Genomic DNA, 23,823 nt, shown 5'->3' with positions numbered 1-23,823 from the left:
TCAGGACACTTCACAGATGAAGGACGGGTATGAGTGTTTGTGCTCTTACCTGAAAATGGCTGTGATGAGTCGGATAAGACAAGTTGTGTCACCATCAGTACCTGGATATTAACTTCTCTTTTCTTTCCTAGGGAATGCAGTCGGATTTTTGGTGAAGATGGTCTGACGTTGAAGCTCTTTCTTAAAAGAACTGCTCCCTTTTCTATTCTATGGACTTTGACTAATTACCTTTATTTACTGGCTTTAAAGAAGCTGACGGCCACGGATGTCTCTGCTCTGTTCTGTTGTAACAAAGCCTTTGTCTTCTTGCTGTCATGGATTGTGCTGAAAGACAGGTTCATGGGAGTGAGGGTAATGGCACACTTGATTCAGTGAGCGATGCCTGCCTTTATCATAAATCCTTGGCGTCAGGAGAGCCTGTCTACTTTGTTTCATGGAGTTTCTATAAAACTTTTCTCACTTGTTCTCAGTACAAACTGAAATCTGAAGATGCGTTAGGAAGCCCAGGCAGTTCCAACATCAGTTGTTTTCACCGGTCAGTGAGCTGATTCCAACAGGAGGCACTAAAGCAGACAGAGAAAACAAGTTTCTATTTCATAATTTTTAGAATTAATGGTGTGATCAACTCCTCCTCTCCTCAAGAATAAAGGGGCTGAGAAAATTAGCCACTATAAAGATAATAATTTGCATTTTTCAATCAGCATACGTTGAGACAATCCCCTATTGCTCACACCAGATGGATTTGATTAATATTGGTGTAAGTAGATAAGATTACCAAAAAGCAGTTAAAGTCACTGGTAATGGCACAATGTTAAAAGTGACTGTACATCTAGTGTGGGTGACTAATGCAGAAATGGAAGTGCAAGCAACAACTTATTTTGGGTACAAGTCTTTAATTGAACTGTATTAAACTTCCACCAACAACTTCAGTTCTGAGTTTTTTCCTTTGAGGAGTAATATGGAGAGAGATATATATATATATCTCTCTCCATATATGCTGGCTCCATGTTAAAACTAGATTGCTTGGAAGCCTTGAAGATTTAAGGAGTCAGATCTCATTCATATAATATGGCAGGCCACTATGATGAAAATATAGAGACAACACTTCTTTAGAAGGAGGTACAAATGAATTGCGTTTTCTCAGAGTATCAATATTATACAACATATCTTCTCAGAAAGAGATATCCAAGATAGAATTTGAAACATATTTTCTTACCAAAACATTGCTTTTATTGGCATCAATTCCAAGGTCCTTTCCCCCTCCTAAATGCTGAAACTAATGTCTATATTAGAGACAGGGTTTATGATAATCATTAACCCTGAAAGCTGTTTTTTTGAAATTATACTTTAAGTTCTGAGGTACATGTGCAGAATGTGCAGGTTTGATACATACATGTACATGTGCCATGGTGGTTGACAGCACTCATCAACCCATCATCTACATTAGGTATGTCTCCTAATGCTAGCCCTCCCCCAGCCTCCCACCTCCTGACTGGTCCTGGTGTGTGCTGTTCCCCTCCCTGTGTCCATGTGTTCTCATGGTTCAATTCCCACTTATGAGTGAGAACATGCAGTGTTTGGTTGTCTCTTCCTGTTAGTTTCCTGAGAATGATGATTTCCAGCTTCATCCATGGCCCTGCAAAGGATATTAACTCGTCCTTTTTTGTGGCTGCATAGTATTCCATGGTATATATGTGCCACATTTGCTTTATCCAGTCTATCATTGATGGGCATTTGGGTTGGTTCCAAGTCTTTACTATTGTGAACAGTGCTGCAATAAATTTAAGTGTGCATGTGTCTTTATAGTAGAATGATTTATAATCCTTTAGGTATATACCCAGGAATGAGATTGTTGGGTCAAATGGTACTTCTAGTTCTAGATCCTTGAGGAATTGCCACACTGTCTTCCACAATGGTTGAACTAATTTACACCCTCACCAACAGTGTGAAAGCATTCCTATTTCTCCACATCCTCTCCAGCATCTGTTGTCTCCTGACTTTTTAATGATCACCATTCTAACTGGCATGAGAGGGTATCTCATTGTGGTTTTGATTTGCATTTCTCTAATGACCAGTGATGGGCATTTTTTTATGTTTGTGGCTGCATAAATGTTTTGAGAAATGTCTGTTCATATCCTTTGCCCAATTTTTCATGGTTTTTTTTTTTTTGTAAATTTAGTTCCTTGTAGATTCCGGATATTAGCCCTTTGTCAGATGAATAAAATGCAAAAATTTTCTCCCATTTTGTAGGTTGCCTGTTCACTCTGATGCTAGTTTCTTTTGCTGTACAGAAGCTCTTTAATTAGATCCCATTTATCAATTTTGGCTTTTGTTGCCATTGCTTTTAGTTTTTTAGTCATGAAGTCTTTGCCCATGCCTATGTCCTGAATGGTATTGCCTAGGTTTTCTTCTAGGGGTTTTATGGTTTTAGGTTGTATGTTTAAGTCTTTAATCTATCTTGAATTAATTTTTGTATAAGGTGAAAGGAAGGGGTCCAGTTTCAGTTTTCTGCATGTGGCTAGCCAGTTTTCCCAACATCATTTATTAAATAGGGAATCCTTTTCCATATTGCTTGTTTTTGTCAGGTTTGTCAAAGATCAGCTGGTTGTAGATGTTGGGTGTTATTTCTGATGCCTCTGTTCTGTTCCATTGGTTATTAATTGTTATTGTTCTATTCAGGGGTTTGACTTCTATATATCTGTTTTGGTACCAGTACCATGCCATTTTGATTACTGTAGCCTTGTGGTATAGTTTGAATTTACGTAGCATGATGCCTCCAGCTTTGTTCTTTTGCTTAGGATTATCTTGGCTCTGTGTGCTTTTGTTTGGTTTCATATGAAATTTAAAGTAGGTTTTTTTCAGTTCTGTTTGGAAAGTCAGTGGTAGCTTGATGGGGATAGCATTGAATCTATGAATTACTTTGGGCAGCCTGGCGATTTTCACAATATTAATTCTTCCTCTGTCCATAAGCATGGAAGGCTCTTCTATTTGTTTGTGTTCTTTCTTATTTCCTTGAGCAGTGTTTTATAGTTCTCCTTGAAGAGGTCCTTCACATTCCTTGTAAGTTGTATTCCTAGGTATTTTATTCTCTTTGTAGCAATTATGAATGGGAGTTTGCTCATGATTTGGCTCCGTTTGTTCATTACTGGTATATAGGAATGCTTGTGATTTTTGCACATTGATTTTGTATCCTGAGACTTTGCTGAAGTTGCTTATCAGCTTAAGATGATTTTTAAGAAAAGATTTTGGGCTGAGATGATGGAGTTTTCTAAATATACAATCATGTCATCTGCAAACAGATACAATTTGACTTCCTCTTTTTCTAATTGAATACCTTTATTTATCTTGCCTGATTGCCCTGGCCAGAACTTCCAATACTGTGTTGAATAGGAGTGATGAGAGGGCATCCTTGTTTTGTGCTGGTTTTCAAAGGGAATGCTTCCAGTTTTTGCCCATTCAGTATGGTACTGGCTGCGAATTTGTCATAAATAGCTCTTAAGATACGTTCCATCTATGCCAAGTTTATTGAGAGTTTGTAAGCATGAAGGGCTGTTGAATTTTGTCAAAGGCCTTTTTGGCATCTATTGAGATAATCATGTGGTTATTGTCATTGGTTCTGTTTATTGATTTATGTTGAACCAGTCTTGCATCCTAGGAATGAAGCCAACTTGATCATAGTGGAAAAGTTTTTGATGTGCTGCTAGATTTAGTTTGCCAGTATTTTCTTGAGGATTTCACATCAGTGTTCATCAGGGATATTGGTCTAAATTTTTTTCTGTACTGTCTTTGCCAGGATTTGGTATCAGGATGATGCTGGCCTCTTTTTCTATTGTTTGAAATTTTTTCTGAAGAATTGGTATCAGCTCCTTTTTGTACCTCTGGTAGAATTTGGCTGTGAATCCATCTGGTCCTGGACTTTGGTTGGTAGGCTATTAATAACTTCCTCAATTTCAGGCCTTGTTATTGGTCTATTCAGGGATAGAACTTCTTTCTGGTTTAGTCTTGGGAGGGTGTAAGTGTCCAGGAATTTATCCATTTCTTCTAGATTTACTGGTTTGTGTAAAGGTGTTTATAGTATTCTCTGATGGTAGTTTGTATTTCTGTGGGATTGGTGATAATATCCCCTTTGTAATTTCTTTTCATCTATTTTATTCTTCTCTTCTTCTTAGTCTGGCTAGCAGTCTATTTCGTTGAACTTTTCAAAAATTCAGCTCCTGTATTCATTGATTTAAGAATTTTTCATGTCTCTATCTCCTTCAGTTCTGCTCTGATCTTAGTTATTTCTTATCCTCTGCTAGCTTTTGAATTGTTTGCTCTTGCTTCTCTAGTTCTTTTAATTGTGATGTTTGGGTGTCGATTTTAGATCTTTCCTGATTTCTCTTGTGGGCATTTAGTGCTATAAATTTCCCTCTACACACTGCTTTAAATGTGTTCCGGGGATTCTGGTATATTGTATCTTTGTTCTCAGTGGTTTTAAAAAACATCTTTATTTCTGCCTTCATTTCATTCAGGAGCAGGTTGTTCAGTTTCCATGTAGTTAAGTGAGTTCTAATCTAATCCTGAGTTCTAATTTGATTTCACACTGTGGTCTGAGAGACTGTTATGATTTTTGTTCTTTTGCATTTGTTGAGGAGTGTTTTACTTCCAATTATGTGGTCAATTTTAGAATAAGTACTATGTGGTGCTGAGAAGAATGTATATTCTGTTGATTTGAGGTGAAAAGCTCTGTTGATTTCTATTAGGTTTGCTTGGTCCAGAGCCGAGTTCAAGTACTAGATATCCTTGTTAATTTTGTCTCGTTGATCTAATGTTGACAGAGGTGTATAAAAGTCTCCCACTATTATGAGTCTAAGTCTCTTTGTAGGTCTCTAGGAATTTGCCTCATGAATCTGGGTGCTCCTGTATTGGGTGCATACATATTTAGAATAGTTGGCTCTTCTTGTTTCATTGATCCCTTTATCATTATATGATAACCTTCTTTGTCTCTTTTGATCTTTGTTGGTATAAAGTTTTTTTGTTTGTAATTTGCTTGGTAAATCTTTCTCCATCTCTTTATTTTGAGCCTGTGTGTGTGTCTTTGGCATGTGAGACCAGTGTCCTGAATGCAGCACACTGATGGTTCTTGACTCTTTATCCAATTTTCCAGTCTGTGTCTTTTAATTGGGTCATTTAGCCCATTTACACATAAGGTTAATATTGTTATGTGTGAATTTGATCCTGCCATTATGATGCTAGCTGGTGATTTTGCCCATTAGTCGATGCAGTTTCTCCATAGTGTCGATGGTCTTTACAGTTTAATATGTTTTTGCAGTGGCTGTACTGTGTTCCTTTCCATGTTTAGTGCTTCCTTCAAGAGCACTTGTGAGGCGGGCCTGGTGGTGACGAAATCTCTCAGCATTTGCTTGTCTGTAAAGGTTTTTATTTTTTCTTCACTTACGAAGCTTAGATATCAAATTCTGGGTTGAAAATTCTTTTAAGAATGTTGAATATTGGCAAGAACTCTACAAGCCAGAAGAGAATGGGGCTGGAATGTGCTGCTGTTAGTCTGACCAGTTTCCCTTTTTGGGTAACTCAATGTTTCTCTCTGGCTGCCCTTAAGATTTTTTCATTCATTTCAACCTTGGTGAATCTGACAATTATGTGTCTTGGGGTTGCTCCATCAAGTCATTTATGTTATTCTCTAAACTGGTTATTCTAGTTAGCTCTTCATCTAACCTTTTTTTGAGATTCTTAGCTTTTTTGTATTGGGTTAGAACATGCTCCTTTAGCTTGGAAGAGTTTGTTATTACCCACCTTCTGAAACCTGCTTCTATCGATTCATAAAACTTATCTGTCCAGTTTTGTTCCCTTGCTGGTGAGGAGCTGTAATCCTCTGGAGAAGGGGTGTTCTTGTTCTTGTTTTTGAAATTTTCAGTCTTTTTGTGCTGGTTTCTCCCCATCTGCATGAATTTATCTACCTTTGGTCTTTGAAGTTGGTAACCTTTGAATATGGTCTCTGAGTGGACTTCCTTTTTGTTGATGTTGATACTATTCCTGTTAGTTTTCCTTCTAACAATCAAACCCCTCTGCTGCAGGTCTGCTGAAGTTTACTGGAAGTCCATTCGAGACTCTGTTTGCCTGGGTATCACTGGCAGAGGCTGCAGAACAGCAAAGATTGCTGCCTATTCCTTCCTCTGAAAGCTTGTCACAAAGGAGTACCTGCCAGATGCCAGCCAGAGGTCTCCTGTATAAGGTGTCTGTTGGCCCCTACTGGGAGGTGTCTCCCAGTCAGGATACATGGGGGTCAGGGACTCACTTGAGGAGGCAGTCTATTTTTTATCAGAGCTCGAATGCTTGCTGGGAGACCCGCTGCTCTCTTCAGAGCTGTCAGGCAGGGATGGTTACATCTGCTGAAGCTGCGACTACAACTGTCCCTTTCCCCAGGTGCTCTGTCCCAGGGAGTGGGAGGTTTTGTCTGTAAGTCCCTGACTGGGGCTGCTGCCTTGTTTTCTAAAGATGCCCTGCCTAGAGAGGTGCAACCTGCAGAAGCAGTCTGGCCACACTTCACTTTCTTTTCACTATCTTGCTGAGCTGTGGTGGGCTCTGCCCAGATTGAACTTCCCACAGTTTTGTTTTCATTGTGAGGGTAAAATTGCCTAACTCAAGCCTCAGCAATGGCAGACACCCCTCCTCCCACCAAACTGAAGTGTCCCAGGTTGACCTCAGACTTCTATGAGAGTAGTGAGAATTTCAAGCCACTGTATCTTAACTTGCTGGGCTCTGTAGGGGTGGGACCCACTGAGCCAGGCACTGAAGGGAATCTCCTCGTCTGCCAGTTGCAAAGATTGTGGGTTAAGTCCAATATCTGGGTCAGAATGCACTGTTCCTTCTGGTATAGTCTCTTAAGGCTTTTCTTGGATAGGAAAGGGAAATACCCTGAACCCTGGTGCTTCCCAGGTGAGGCAACACCCCAAACTGCTTTAGCTCACCTTCATGGGATGCACCCACTTTCCAAGCAGTACCAATAAGATAAATTGGGTACCTCAATTGGAAATGCAGGAATCATCGTCATCTGCGTTGATCTCACTGGAAGTTGCAGACCAGAGCTGTTCCTATTTAGCCATCTTGCTGGCTCTCCCAAAAGCTTTATTTAAAAATAAAATCCAATTAGAAAATTCTGATTGTATATTGGGAGATGCTGCTCAGAAATTTAGAAATATAGCCTGATACATATAATAAGTAGTAAACTCTGATAGAAGACAAAATCAAACTGTCTGTTTTGGTCGGTGATACCATTACAATATATCCAAATGTGATACCACATTCTTTACTGGCTTATCTTAGATTTGACCCCAAAGGGCTCAGCATCGTGTATTTATGCCTGGGGCACTGGTGCTGGCTGTCTACCATCAGGTACCCTGCCAAATCCTTGAGGGCTGGGAGTTTTCCTATATTCACTGTTCTTTTCAGGACATGCTACCTAATCCATGGGGCCCAGTACAAAATGAAAATTCAGGGGCTCTGTTAAAAACTATTAATAGTTTCAACATAACAACAACAGAGCATTAAACCAAGGGTGGGGACCTTCCAAGCACGGGGCCCTAAATATCAAGGGCCTGTTTCTATTTCCAACAGGAAGTCAGCCCTGTCTCTATTTCCAACGTCTAGAATATTGCAGGGCACAAATGCAGGCTCAGTTGACATTGGATGATACAATAAATGGACCTATACTTCTGAGATCTTTCTTTTCACTATCTTTCACTACCATAGACCACCCATAAGAACCTGGAAAGTCTTGTCGCAGGAAGAGAGAAGAGAGGTTTGGAGGCTTTTCTGTTTTAGTGACATCCAAATGCCAAAATTAAATCCACACATTCGTGATTAGATTTACAGTAATAAAATCAGTTGTATTAGAGTGAATGAACACATTTAACCATGGACCTCACCGATTCAAGAGATTACATCCAAAATGATGCAATGTTTATTTGAGGTATTTTAGAGAGAGAAAACAAAACAGCTCTGTAACTTATCTTTAAATAGCAGATTTAAGAAATTTGCCTAGAGGCTACTAAACATTGCCATTTTAAATTTGCCATCTGCAGTGGGTTGAATGGTGACTCCAGAAAAGCTCTATCCACATCTTAATCCCCTAAATCTGTCACTGTGACCTTATTGGATAAAGGGTCTTTGTAGATGTTATTAACTTAGGGATCTTGAAAAGGGGAGATCATCTTGGATTATCTGAGTGGGACCTAAATCCAATAACAGGCATCCTCATGAGAGACTCACACAAGAGACACACACAGAAGAGGTGGCAGTAATGTGACCACAGACACAAAGATTGGAGTGATGTGGCCACCAGCCAGGAATGCCAGGACATTCACCAGAACCCTGGAAGAGGCAAGGACTGTATCTTTTCCTAGAGATGCCTTGCGTCCCAGCTGTATTTTGAACTTCCAGCTTTCAGAACCATGAGAGAATTAATTCTGTTGTTTTAAGTCATCAAGTTTATGGTAATTTGTTACAGCAGCCTTAGGAAACTAATACAGCATCTGTAATTAATAAGACTCAGTAGAAGAAATGTTAAATCGCTCACAAGTACTTGTTAATAAGCATAGCCATAAGTGAAGACATTATAGGTGGCAGAATAGTAAGCATTAGTGTCAGGCACCCTGAAAAAGTAGGATATTTTTCTTTTTAAGTGAGAGGAAGTGCTTCACTTCTCACTGTGAAACATTGGGATGTGTTCAATGCCATGTCCAGAAGAATAGTAAAGTGTAATTTAAGTGATGCCCATAATCAGGCCATGGAAGGTGAGAAGCACCAAAACATATTCAGCATTTTGCCTTTGACAGTATCAGGAATTCTTTTCCTCCCAAGACATATTGAGAACACATATAATTAGGTCATTTGAGAAATTAAGGAGGGCAAAGAGCACTGACAACATAAATGCAGCTCTTATTGCCCAAATCTATAAATAATCTAAAGCATAGCCCCTCCAGATGTCATCCCACTAGACTACTCTTAAAAAGCAATTAAAGGGATGCTTTCCATCATCAGATTAAAATTTATATTTCTGGTTCATGCCAAAGCATCAGTAGTTTAGAAACAGATGTTTGTTGGATTTTAATTCTCATATGCTTAGGCCCAGGAATGAGCACATTTAAAATGGCCTTCTCTACTTTTTTTTTTATGTAAAAAGAATACCATGAACAAAGTGAAAGATGCTTTACATTGCAACATCATAAATATGGGTTCGTCTGGCCACCAGTAGGCCAGAATTACTAATGCTCACATAAAAATGAAATATGTATTATGAATAACCTAATATTTTGTTTCCTTTGAACACTGAATTACAGATGGAAAGGTCATCTGTTTTACATTCAGTTTTCTATTATGAAGTCATTTCAACAAATTTATTGGTCGTCTCTGGCGTGTTAAAAAGCCCTTTCATCAGCAATTGCTTGCAGCTAATCTGTGATCATCCCATGAAAATTAGTAAACTTCTTTAAAAGATAATTTTTGATTGCAAATATGTTAGAAAATGATAAGCTCTTGCAGCTTTGAAAACGGTTGTTTTCCTGTCTCTCAGACCTTATCATGTTTAGCTAGAGCTCTTAAATTCTCAAAATGAGAGAACTCACCTTAATTAAAAAAAAAAAAAAAAGCTTTTCCCAAGGGAAATGTGCCACCAGCTGGGAGTTTTCTTCTCTGCGGTTGGCATCCATTTTATGCCAATGAAAATTGGATTCTAGACTGGAGTGGTAGAAACTTTTGGATTTTGTCTCTCGCTTATTTTTTATAATATTCCAATTTTTCTTATACTTTCCAGTTTCCTTGAAGATACGGCGAACATTGGTGGTTGGTGGATGGTTCAGCAGATCCCAACTGTCTTATGAAATGAATTAGTTGTCCCTCTGGCTTGGGAACCACATATTTTCTAGCTGTATTTAGGTCCCTATACAGTTAGCTTCCCAAATGACGGCTGTTTTGAAGACTTTCCATGATCTACCAAAAACTAACTGAAGTACCTCAGTTAAACTGAATCTTTCATCACACAGCATGTACTACTTTGAATTCAAATTGGGCCCTGGAATGCTCTGAAACAGTATATTGGAGCTGAGCTGCTACTGATTTATGCTGATATTAAGAGTTAAGATGACACATAATTTGACAATTTGTCTCCATCTTGCCTTTGGTTACTCTTGATTCATGTACAGTGTAGAATTCTCCACCCAGAACTTCCAGGCTTCCTGGAAGACAGTGGAGAATGGACAGTGGGAGTCATCCTCCCTCTTATCCCCATGTTGGCAGGACAATGACTTATGAATACAGCCAAGGAAGGAGACAGCTGGGCTGTGCTAGCTGTCTGATTTTACACCCACAAGGAACCACAACCCCTTCAACAAGGTGCAGTCAGTATGTCTACCCTCCACCTGTATCCTTCACTCTTTCTTCATGGGATTTCTTTACATCTTTGACAACCAGGTCTCCCTTTGGGATCATTTTCAAATGGATTGTATTTCTACAAAAATCCATACATGTAGGGAGAGGAGTTCAGAGGCACAGCATCCCTTGGATTTGCTGCTGTCCAAGACGCCCCTCTCCCCCCATACACAACATCTGGACAGCTATAGATGGTCACACCTCTTATTTTTCACATTTCAGCACTTTTTCAGTTTAACTGAATCTGAGTAAAAGAGTTTTTCACAGAACCTTAAATATAAAATATGCAGAAGTTTAAGGGTTCTGTATAGCCATAGTTCCTTGAAAATTGACTATCTTAATTTACACAGAGAGAGATAATCATCAGCATGTTTCTCTTTGGTCAAACTGTTAATGTGTGTCCCAACGATGACCACTGACCTTCAGTCTTCAACTTGAGGACACCAGCTGCCAGCAGTGGAGTCTGAGATCTGCCTCTTTAGGGGCTTCTGTAGGCTTTGGAATTCAAGGTTTCATTTGTGAACCAGCTGCTTCATACTCACCTAGCTTTGAGAAATAGAATTACCTTCAAGGTAAAGTAAGGAAACATGTTTGAATTATAATCACTCATTTTGACCTTTAAAATCTTAAAGGAACACTGTAGGAAGAGAAGCAACTAAAGGTTCATCCAATGCCTTGGACCATAAAAGAGCTGGTACTGTTAATGCAAAATAAGAATTGTGAAAACCGTCTGTGAATGGGAACCATAGTGAATGGCATAAGGCTGATAACTTCTCATGGAGATGTATTGAGGGACCAAACCCTTGTGGGCTTTTGATCGTCTGAGCCAAAAGAGAAGAAAAAAACGAAGATACAAGAAAATGAAAACAGCCAAAAGCTAGATATTTCTTTAGGCTTTATCTGCACCAACTAATTCTTTGAAAGATAAAAGAAACAACCTCCATGCAGGGTCACAGGTGGCATTTAGTACAGTGAGGTGACCAAATGTCCACTGATAAAGCCCTCTTTGGGCTTTAGGAACAAGCTCAAATGGCCACAGGGATCCCCTCTGATTGGCTCTGAAAATTGGTGCAGAGAGCTCTCTGAGGGCCACAGCCTGCAGAGGAAGCTAGCTGGCTCACAAGGCCATGCCACTCAGCTGGCATGCTGAGATAATGGGCTAAATAAATCATCTTCCTTCCATGACTCACCCCAGGTGGGCGCACCACAATGTGTGAGGGCAGAGAGGTTTAAAACTTTTAAATGGAGGTACTGGCAATTTTATGGTCACTATGGTTACTAACATTCTCTCCTATGCCACATTCAGATAATGGTAATGGTGAAGGTTTTTTGTTTTGTTTTCCATCTTTTGTGTGTTTTTTGAGACAGGGTCTTGTTCTGTTTCCCAGGCTGGAGTTCAGTGGTGTGATCTCAGCTCGCTGCAACCTCCATTTCCCGGATTCAAGCAATTCTCCTGCCTCAACCTCCCGAGTAGCTGGGATTACAGGCATGTGCCACCAAAGCCCAGCTAAGTTTTGTATTTTTAGTAGAGACAAGGTTTTGCCATGTTGGCCAGGCTGGTCTCGAACTCCTCACCTCAAGTGATCTACCCACCTGAGCCTCCCAAAGTATTGGGAGTACAGGTGTGAGCCACTTTGCCTGTTCTAGTTTTCTATCTTATTTAGACACTTCTGGTTGGTTAAGAGGCTGGAACTGAAATAGACTGTCAAGAGACCCACATTTTTCAGAAGCTGAGCAGGTGACACCACTAGATGGTGAATTTTCAGTAGCAGAATTCCTCGTATGGATGTTAATGTGTCCCAGAAGCACTTCAGTGGTTGTCATCATGTGAATGAGCACATGAACATTTTTAATGCAATAGTTTAGGCGCTGGCTTCCTACAGACACATTTCCAGAAGGCTGAGGCCAAGAAGTGTCATTTTGTGTTTTTCTTTTGAGAACAGATTATTAATCCCTCTTTGATGACCAACTGATTCCAAAAATGAATGTGACTGATATGTGCTTAGGAGATTTGTTCTCTAGACATCTAAATCTAAAGAGCATTTACTCTCTAAAGGTAAACCAATGGTGCCAAGCAGAGCCATTCCGAGATCACCTGAACAACCACTTCACAATTTTTCCTCATTTTCAAGATTAGCCGAGATCTCTTCCTTCACTTAGAATCATATAAATAATATATTGAAAATTTCCTAAAACATAGCCATAGAGAATTTGACCTATCAGATATTCATGAAATTTAAATTAAAATGTGGCAAATAATTTATTCCCACTACACCCTCCACCCGCATGCTGCCCCAGGAACCTACTATATAACTTTGGAATTACTGCTCATCCCATGGAGAATTTTTCTAACATTTCAAATATTCAGATTTTCATGCTTTCACAACTTAACAGCATTGTCTGGCCCCCTAAAGTGAAAAATGCTTCTCTTAGTGAAGGCAATTGAAAGAGACACTGCTGTAATTTATATGTCAATTTAAGTGGTCCAGCCTAATATTTTCACAAGCAATTGAATATATCAAGTAATGAAGATCTTTAAGAAGCTCATTATGCTTATAATTTTGAATTGCTACAAAGTTATGTAATTTTTAGCCATATCCAATCCCTATCTTCAGGAAACATAATAGAAATTTTATGCATATGTATTTTTACTAATGGCTAACTCAGAAAAGGAAGAGTTCCTACCTGTGTTCATATCTTAGGAATAATCATATCAACTGCTTGTCATTTTCTAGACGGCATTTTTGTTTTTTGCTTTGGGATTTAATTGACCATTTTCACATTTTCTAAATCCAGAATTACATACTATAATATGTAATTGCCCAAACCCATGTATTATAGAATGCTTTTAATTACTTAAAAATTAGCACATCACTTGAAAGTTCGTTAGGACTTACACTGTTTTGTTAGCCTTGTCTTGAAGTAACCACTTGCTTATCTGACGAAGAAAATACAACTAACGCTTAGCTAAAAGAAAACAAATGTTAACTCAAATGTATTATCCTGTATGTTCAGTTGTTGAAGGAAATCTATCTGTGCACATGAGCACTTGAACCAGTGAACATGATTTAAACACAAAACCAAATCAGGATATGCTAAATTTCTAATGTGCCTTTTATTTCCCCTAAATCAGATCCCCCAAAGAACTGTTGCAAATCCCCTGTTGAACTATTAATCCCCAAATCATGATAACCCTCATGGAATTTCCAGGTCTAGATAACCTCCTCACCATGTTTACTGATGAGTCTATTACTTATTGTTTAGGGACTTTCCTTGACACCTCATGGTGTGTGTATTAAATTCTATTCCATATAGTTTAAGGTAGAGTCTAACCAGAACACACACCCAGCAGCTTCAGAGAATATGATATTCACTCAGCAAGAAAACCGCCTCCCATTAAGCAGCTTCCTGGATAACGTTTAATGAAAATGGTTTTTCACTGCTTACATGTCTAAGTCTGTTCTCAAGTACTCCTGCTGTTTTTCATAAGCTCTACACTTTAGTATAGAGCTACTCTGACACCAAGTGGGCCCTGCTTTTGATGGTCATTAACAAAAGATGTGCTTTAGCAGTGTCTCAATTCTATGTCATTGAAAACATACTTTGTACTGGCCTCAAGTGAGTCTATAATTCCATGTTAAAAATCTACATGTTATAAAAAGTAATTCACTAATAGTGTTCAAAAGGGCCCCCAAAAATCACATCTATGAAAAAGCTATCTACAGAAGAATTGCTTTACTTGGGAATACTCAGAACTGAAGCTTAACAAAATTAATCACCATGTAGGTTTACATTGCTCACCCATTTTCATCTGGATTTTAAAGTCAGTGAAACCCTTTCACAAGGAAATGACATACTGCCACCTGTTCCAGCATTGTTATTTTACTGTTTGCTGTATCTTTGAACTGTCTTCCAGTAGAACCAGTTCAAGACAATTAAACAGATGATGCAAACCAGCATTTCACTGAGAGTAGACTCCTGTTTTGAATGTAGCAAGAATCATATCAGTTTACAGTATACTATGATTTCAGTTGAATTATTAATATTTCACTCTGTGCAGTTAACGCTCTAGAATAATTAAATGAAATTATCTTTCAGTGGTTATTTTTTTTCCTGAAAAGTGGAATTAATTTTCATGTGAACCAAAGGAAGTACTGGCTTCCATTTGACATTCCAAGTGACAGTGCAACTCAGCTTGCTCTCTATAAATTCCTATGAGAGATTTTTTTCTTTCTTTTTTCCCATAGGCCTAAACTCTGCCTCTTAGCTGTATCAATATCATGCCTCTCTAATCAGGTCCTGATTAGATGGAGATCTTCAGAAACATACATTGATCCAAGGAGCTGATTAAAATGTATGCTGAATTGTTCGGAGGAAAAAGAAAAGATGAAATACAGAATAGATGAAAATGCTTAGAAGTGACTTCCTATTAAATTTATTTCACCAGTACAAATGTTAATCTCTAGAAAGTTTGAGCTAAAAAGTTAAACTAAAATTACCAGGCTTAAAAAGGTAAAAATATATTGAAAAATAATAAAATTACTAGTCTTTGATTAGAATGAGAGCAGCTTTTATATTCTATTCCTGGATAGCTCATGAACATATTGATTTATGTCTAATAACGAGCCTTCCTACATTTAAACAGTGATATAGAAAAGGTAAATAGGTTTAAGGAAGTACTTAGCAGCTTCCATGAGGTCTTGAATTCCCTCTTCTAGGATACAGAGGCATCATTGCTTTTCTGTTTCTTTGCATCCTTTTGACAGATAGTTGCTGCAATAATGGCAATTACCGGCATCGTCATGATGGCGTATGCAGATAATTTCCACGCTGATTCCATCATAGGAGTGGCATTTGCTGTGGGTTCAGCCTCTACATCTGCATTATATAAGGTATGTTGTGTACTTTCTTTTGTAAGCAACTGTCACTCATGACTTAAGTACTAAAATAAGAAAGTATGATGAAAACATTGATTAGAAAGAAAATAGATGTGTTGAAATAATAGTAAATTGAGTACTGGTTGTGTGGTGGGTATCTGCCTGAAAATTTGGCCTGTGTTAATAAAACCTTATGAGGCATAAATACTTATTTCTACTTTCCAGATGAGGAAACTGAGGCTTTAAAAGATTAAATAACCTACACCAAATTATGCAGCCAAAAAGTGATAGAGCCAGGACTTAAACTCTGGACTAGACAATTTCTAAGCCCATGTGCTATGCCCTAATCCCTCATTTATCAGGAAGTTATAGCAGGAACATCAGAAAGGCATCTTCTCCCCCTATCTTTTTTTAATTTAATTATCTATGATCATTATTTTAACTCAAAAGGGGTGTTAGAAATAATAAACAACCTATCACTAGAGAGCCTTTTGCCATATATTAACCCCATGCTACAGGAGCTCATGTTCCCAGCTAAATGAAGAACCTATTTTTCTCTCTAATGGATGCTCTAAGTCTGCTTTATGTAGCCACCAATTTTTCTCTTCTGGAGTTCCCTGTCATCAGAGAAATTTCTATTCAGAGTCACTGCACCTGACTTCAGGAATGAGAACTAAGAGAGCTAAAGGTTATTCTCCAAAGCTCTACTTTTAAAAGTCAACTTTTTGTATGTGTTAAAGAACTATTCCAATTTCACCTCTCTTGGTGTTTCAATGAGAAAACACTCTCTAAAAGGCAGAAAATACCCTTTTCATGCCTCCTGGAAGCCTGTTCTGATTATTAACGAACACCATAGCTCAGAGGGCATGAAGTCTATTTCCATATTGACATTTCTTAGCCCACTGATTCTGTGTGACAAGCTTGACAAGTGTTCACTCAATGGCCATTAGTGTCTAACTTGCTCCCCAACTGAGATCCACCAAGATGTCTGATGTGACCAAAGAGTAGCACAAGCTCAAATTCTTTCAAGTCTTTCAACAGAAAAAAAATAATTAGATTAGTTGAAATTAGAAGCAGTACCTAGGATTGCTATATGACTAGAATGGCTGCCTTACAGAGGGATTTCCCCTGACCAGGTTACAGAATGAATTCATTCTGAGAGTGGTAATATTTGCTGACATGCACCAAATCATATCTGTACCATAATATAATTCCAGGCAGAAGAGATCTGCTTCACTCCACATTATTTGTTACAGGATTAGTATCGGGAGTGGAGGGCTTAAGAAGCTAAGAAATATGGACTGTACACCTGGCTTTCTCCCTAACCTGTTGTGTGATTTTATGTTAGCCATTTGATTCTCCTTGCCATCTTCCTCTGTACACAGGCTTATAATATACAAAAACTGTTGTTTTTTTAATCTGGGGAATAAGCACCATATTTATGAAGTCATTTTAAGCTCACAAAGAAAATTGCTTATAAATCCAAGGCATAAATATTATTTCTCTCAACAGCAAAATGACAGGGTCTCTCTGTCCAATTTAGTTTTCAGTATCTTTTGAAATAAGGGTAAAACAAACCCCATGCTTTAAGGTAAGGATTAATGGCATGTCAATCCTAGAAGATTTTTCTGGGCTTGTCTGGACCCTTATTTATCATTCACCCAATACCCATCACTGATGGTGGCACTTAACAAAATGTACAGTACCCAGAAGTTTTCAGCACCATAAGAAATTCATTTTATGGTGTCTACTATTTCATATGATGGTTATAGGGTATTTTAATTCCTTCTCTCAATAGCCCGTCTAGTGCCATGAAGATGTCAGAGCAAAAAGAAATGGAGAATAAACTCTGGGCCAGTTAGCTCACAGTATAGAACAGGGAGACTTACCTTTCTGCTCTGGCTAAGTCTCTGTGTGACTGTAGAGCTTCTTTCTCATTTCAGGTCTTGTTTAAGATGTTTCTCGGAAGTGCCAACTTTGGGGAAGCTGCACACTTTGTCTCCACCTTGGGTTTCTTCAATTTGATCTTCATCTCCTTCACCCCAGTCATCTTGTATTTCACCAAGGTGGAACACTGGTCTTCTTTTGCAGCTCTGCCGTGGGGCTGTCTCTGTGGGATGGCAGGGCTGTGGCTAGGTAAGTGGCCTCGGGTTTTGCCTTCCATTCCCTATATTACTCAATCTTTCTTTGGATAGATCATCATCATAGGATTATTTTCTTGGGTAACTCTGTGCTCTAGTTCCCAAACTTAGGTTGGTCAATGTCATTGGTCATGTTTAGAAGGTTCTTCGCAAGTTACTGGTTGATTAGGTTCAAGCTATCCAACTAGTGTGCCTCCTGTGAGTTAAGGTGTGCACTGGAGGCCCAGGCCTCTCTGTTTACCATTGGCCTTCAATCCATTCCTCAGCCACATTCATTCTTTCTAATGCAATGTACCATGTTATAAAGTTCCATGTGTGTCATGGTGTGCTGGGCAGAGGCTAGAGGGTAGATGGTGAATTCAAAGAACTCAGAGTGGTCCAAACTTGTGAGAGACCACTGGGTTCTGGGGGAAGGAAAGAAGGAAAGGAAGGAAGGGAGGGAGGGAGGGAGGGAGGGGCTATTTAAGAGGTAATCAGGTTGAGAAGAGCCTGTAAAGTCAATTTGAGGTGTTTGGATTTAAAGCCCACTTAACAGTCTTTAAGCAGGGAGGTGACAGGCTCACATCTGCATATGAAACATCTCACTCTGGCTGAGAATGGAGGATGGATTTGTGATAGGAAGCCATTGCCAGGAGAGAGAGGGCAGCATGCACTCAGCTTGGTGGTCCTGGCTGGGTAGACAGTGCCCAGTTAATGGCCAAGAAAAAAATCACCTGGAGTCCTTATAATGTCTTCACTGCCAGCTTCCTACAGCTCTGAGGCTGGCAGCTTCACCTGAGCTCCAGGATCTGACTTTTAAAGCTGTGCTGCTGTTGTCACTTGATGTGAGAGAAGCCTAAAAAATAATAAGGCTGCTCTTCTTTCAACAAGCAGTCAAAAAACAGCAACAACCCAAAGACTTGGTGTCTGTTTGCTCGGAATCAAATCCTTTTCATGCCACTCCTATCTCCACATGCTACTCAGAGGTCAGCTCCCTCTGCCCACTCCACATTTTCCCACAATCCCGGCCTGCAGGACATCCATCAACCCTCAACTGACCTTCTTTATTGAGGTGATATAATTTGAAATAGTAGCAACACTGCAATTCCTGGGAGCAAAATGTCCTTCTTTTCATCCCTGCAACGGTATTGATTGGGTCATCTTTTTCTATGCTGGCTCAGCCCCTCAGACTCAGGGGAGGTCTTAGACAGGAAACACTCAAGAAAAGGATCAAACATTAATTGTTGGTCCCTTGAGTTCCACTTTTCAATGCCAAAATTATATGGTTAGCACCTCTCATAACCTCTGCTGAGTAGAAATCAATAGTGTTATTTCCATAAGACCAAAACATCCTCATTAAAAGCACCTTGATTATTTTCTGGCCAAAAACAACCTAACTGGGAACAATTACAACTAAAATTTCAATGGCCCTTAGACCCCTCATTATTAATCCCACGATTTCCACCTGGCTGCAAAGTAGCCCTCCACCAACATATACTCCTTGGCATATCCAATACATGTTCCTAGGCAAGCCTGCAGAGGCTGGAGGCCACCTGTGCTAGCTGAACACTGGCATTCTCCACCAAGCAGTGTGAGCTCCACACTCCACTGGCTGCAGTGCCAGTAAGCACTGCCGCTGCTCCACCAGGCCCACCCCAGCACACTGCAGAGCTCACTGTGCCAAAGCTGTGCTATGACAATCGAGGAGATAGCCTCTCCTGGCTATTACACACCCCAGGGTCTTACAGTCTTCAGTGCTTCTATTCCTAAGAGTTTATTTCCATTCCTCTCTTCTCCATAGAAATCAGACATGATCTAGCTGAGGCCGAGCTGAGAAACAGGTCTGAGAGATACACAATCTGCATCCTGAGCTACCCCACATCTCCTCTAGCTATGGTTTCTTATTTGCTTATGTTTATTTTGGGTCACTCCTCTTAGGAAATGTGTGTTAGCCCAGATGCAAGTTAGCCTCATCCATTCACCTAGCATGTCTGAATTGCACTTAAACTCAGGCTAGGCCCCATACTATGGAGTTGAGCAGAGCCTGTACTGTATTTAATGAATTCCTGATTTGCAAGAATTTGCCATATTGGATTCCCCGAGTCTGAGGAGAGAGTCGAAGTGCTGGAATATTCATTCATGCCGCAGCTTTGTCAGGTAAGGGGAGCTGTTATTAGCTGAGGGAGACCCTCTGCCTTGCTTGCTTCTACTATTGTATGAATAATGTAAAGGAGCCCATGTCTTGTAAAACTCAAACTCGCTGTTTCTAACTACCAAGCACAAGTGACCCAGTGGGTTTAAAGCAGGAATTATAGATGGCATTAGAGAAACATACATCATCCTAATTAGAATGGCTCTAGAACTTCTTCTGGTTCTACAGAGATAGAGGCAACATGCTTGCCCCATTGTCATGGAGATCCCTGAATTGAGGACCTTTTACAACTGTCAGCACTCATCTCTCTCTATCCTCTGAAACAAACGTGTGATTGGACTCTATCAGAATAATGCTTTGTAATTTATAACTTTTTGAAATTTTCTTTTTGAAAACATGTTTCTGGTAAGTTTTAAAGTGGATAAATGATTATTTTAACTAATTTTATATTTAACCAATGAGGTCCAGAGGTATTCATTGAAGAGCATCAAGTTATACCTTCAGTTGGTTCTGTGGGTCTGCCTCTGGTTATCTGTACATTCTGATGATCAAATCAGAATGTGGAGACAGCCTCTGGAATTCAGTGAATTACATTGAACCCACCCTTGTTTGCCCATATGATGCTGACCTCCAGAGAGAGGGGATAAACAGCATAGGCTATCATTGGATAGATCTTCCTTTAAGCAGTAACACTAGAGCCATTTAATGTCCAGAAACATGGCATAAAATAGCACAGCAATAAAGAGATGAGGCACCAAACTTCAATCAACCACCTGCTTTTAATGTCTGGCTGGTCCCAAACTACTTTTATGGTGCTAATAAGCAGTGTTGTGAATCAATTATTTTACCTCTTTGTATTTGCTCCAAACACCTTTTGCCAGCCTATTGGCAAGAGCTCAGGTAAACAGAGTGGCAGAGAAGAAAAGAAAATGACTAATTCAGTCAGGGTCCACATGCTTCCCCCTCCAAAATTAGAGGACCAAACGTATAGACAGTTTAAAAGACACGTGTAACAGAGACATTGATTCATTTACTGTAAGAAGAAAAAAGTCCAGCATATTATTTCTCCTTTATCTTGTATTTCCTCCTCTATTTTACAGCCTTCAACATCCTGGTGAATGTTGGGGTGGTACTGACATACCCAATCCTAATCTCCATTGGGACAGTGCTCAGCGTTCCTGGAAATGCAGGTACAGGTACCATTTGACATGTGCAGATTTGACCACTGCAACAAGTCTCTTGGTTGTGTTTGTTCTGTGTCCTGAGTTGTTCCTTCTGGCAATTATGAATTCTGTCCCTTGCCTGGCAAGATATTTTTAAGTATCATGAAGGTGGCAGACAACAGAATAACAACGCAGCAGATTTAAAATTTGCAGCTACAGAAACACTGTTTTTACTTGATTGTGCTTTTAGCATTAAATACCAAACGTATTATTTGGGTTTCATGTAATCTTCCTGACAACCTAATTTTGTGGTATTTTTAGAGGAAGTCCTATGGAAACAAAATGCATCCCAGCATAGGACTTTCAAGTAACCGTCATGAATGAAAGTGTAGAGAATATACATGGGGTTGGCTTACCCTCAGACTATCCACTGGGAGCTGCAAAGGCTCTCCTGGGGCAGGGCAGGTGACCCTCTGGAATAAATATAAGGAAAAAGCAATTTTACTCACCTCAGAGACAAGAGAAGCTATTTTTCCAGGATATTTCTAGAGAAACCTGCCAGTGAAACAAGTAATGCGAATGGATTATCTGGATGATTGTACAGTCCTTTGACTTTAAAATTGTATAATTTCAAGTCTTGAGTGGCTACTTTTCTGTCCTCCATGACAATCGGCAAATGTTTATTGAACATTTATCATATGATCAGGGCTGCAAAAAAAGATAGAAAAAAATTACATGGTTATTCTCTTAATATGCTTATGACTGAATTTGTAAGAGAAGGCCGACCTACATGAAACAACTTGGAACTCTACAAAATAACTGGTTATGATATGCCAAATTGTGTGAGACAGACTCCAGTGACTATAAGATATTCAGAGGAAATGAGTAACAGAGTGGAGTTGTCAAGGAAATTCATTCATTCATCTCACAAATAATTTCTGAGCAATTAGTGTACACCAGGAACCGTCTTAACACTAGTGACAGGTCCTGAATAAGGTACATCTCTGCCCTCAGGACCATGCAGCATTGAGAGGGAGACAAAAAAAATGAGTAATTACAACATAGAGAGAGAATTGCTTCGATAGAGGTATGTGCTGAATGCTGTGAGGGTGCATTGGAGGAACATCCAAAAGGCTTCCTGCAAGAAGCCTACGGAGAGCGATCTAAGGAGAGGTTTAGCTGGATGAAGTGAGATATGAGGAGTGAAAGGTAGCTCATGCAAAAGGAACAGCACATGTGTGACCAACTCCACTCCTGTGTGTATACCCCAAAAAAGTAAAAACAGAGATTCAAAAAATCCTCATGTACGAATGTTCATGGTAGCCCTATTCACAATAACAAAAGGGTAGAGGAGCCTAACTGTCTATTGCCAGATGAATGAATAACCAAATTATGATACAATGAAATATTATTCAGGCCATAAGAAGGAATGAGATACTGACACATGCTACAACATGGATGGACCCCAAAAACGTTACACTAAGTGAAACAAGCCAGTCACAAAAGGTCACAGAGACTGTAGCTCCATTTATATAAAATATCTAGAATAGGCCAATCCATAGGGGAAAAAAGCAGATTGGTGGTTGCTTAGAGCTGCAGAGTGCGGGGGTAAGAAGCTGAGGAGTAACTTCTTCATGGGTATGGGTTTTTATTTTGAAGTGATGGAGATATTTGGGGACCAGAAAAAGGTGGTCGATGTGTAATATTCTGAATATACTAAGTGCCACTAAGTCCACTTTAAAATGGTTAATTTTATACTACCTGAATTTCACCTCCATTAAATCTTTAAAAAGAACAGCCTACATGAGCCTTAGATACAAGTTTGGGTCATTTCAAAAATCTTCAATGGTCCAATGAAGCTGGAGAAGGGTAAAGGAGTACAGAGAAAAAGTATTGAGAGAAAACTGGGGTGGTAGGTAAGTCAGATTACATGGAATTTGAGCCAAACCTTGAAGGATGAACATGATTTAGAGACAGGGAATGGAAAGCAAACCTCACAATATGGAAAAAGGAAACACTAACTTGGAAAAATAAAGAAGACTCTTGGAAATCTCTAGAAGTAACACAAACTTTGGTGACTTGTTTTCAAAGCTTAGAAACAGGCATAGGCTGTGACTGACTTAATCTTTCTTTCCTAGCTGTGGATCTCCTAAAGCAGGAGGTGATATTCAATGTTGTCCGCCTGGCTGCTACCATCATCATCTGCATTGGGTTTCTGCTGATGCTGTTGCCTGAAGAATGGGATGAAATCACCCTGAGGTTCATCAACAGCCTGAAGGAAAAGAAGAGTGAGGAGCATGTGGATGATGTGACTGATCCCAGCGTACACCTGCGAGGCAGAAGCAGAGCCAACGGGACAGTGTCTATACCACTGGCTTAGAGAAGGACACATTTTGAATGCATGTGGATGTATATTCTGTGAATATAACAAAATTTTCTCACTACCTGTACACTCCAACGACAGTATTAACTCTAAATTTGGATAAATCATATGTGAAATAATGCCAACAATAAAAGTTTACATTTATATGCTTATCAAGGAATTGGTGTAAATAATCGTAATAGATTTTTTATTAAAACACTTTGTCCTTTTTCTGTTTTCTGATTTTTTAAGTTTCCCCTCCCCAACTCACAAAATTTCCTGAAACTGTAAGAGTCTATTAAATTATGAACTTACCTTTTCTCAACTGAAAGTGAGTCCTTCTCAATCAAAAAAAGTTGTGTAAGGGAATAACACATGAAAATAATACACACTTGATATTTAAGCCCAACAAGAGCCTGAAAATTTAAAAGCTGGAAATGTATTAAACATTTAAACAGAGCATTTTCTACATGTAAAACCCCCACTAGAAACAATGAGGAGAAAAAATATAGAATACTCATCTGTACTTTTAATGAGCTAGAGTGGTTTAGAAGGTAAGACAGTTCACAAATATCTTTACTATGAGGTAGACATTTGAAAATGGCACACTGGACATAGACGGGAATGAGCTATCCTGAAAGAGTCATTTATATTTGTCACTTCTTCAACTCCCATTCACTCTTCAACCCACTGCAATGTACCTTCTGCCCTCATCAATTCTCTG

At 39.3% G+C, this 23,823-nt stretch overlaps 1 protein-coding gene across 2 annotated transcripts in view; it reads left to right on the top strand.

Annotated features, from left to right (window-relative positions):
- Positions 1-23,430, top strand: part of SLC35F4 (solute carrier family 35 member F4) — a 306,792-nt gene extending 283,362 nt beyond the window's left edge. For both annotated transcript variants that reach the window (XM_035260625.3, XM_035260624.3), the window contains exons 4-8: positions 132-351; positions 15,192-15,317; positions 17,246-17,438; positions 20,675-20,764; positions 22,876-23,430. In XM_035260625.3, coding sequence (XP_035116516.1) covers positions 132-351; positions 15,192-15,317; positions 17,246-17,438; positions 20,675-20,764; positions 22,876-23,117 — 871 coding nt within the window. In that variant the 3' untranslated portion in view covers positions 23,118-23,430. The remainder of the gene's footprint in view (positions 1-131; positions 352-15,191; positions 15,318-17,245; positions 17,439-20,674; positions 20,765-22,875) is intronic.
- Positions 23,431-23,823: the final 393 nt, after the last annotated feature.

The sequence above is a fragment of the Callithrix jacchus genome, chromosome 8 (assembly GCF_049354715.1).
Source record: "Callithrix jacchus isolate 240 chromosome 8, calJac240_pri, whole genome shotgun sequence".
In the NCBI taxonomy this organism is placed as follows: Eukaryota; Metazoa; Chordata; class Mammalia; order Primates; family Cebidae; genus Callithrix; species Callithrix jacchus.
The sequence above is the reverse complement of the archived record's forward strand: the minus strand, read 5'-3'. Positions and strand labels throughout refer to the sequence as shown.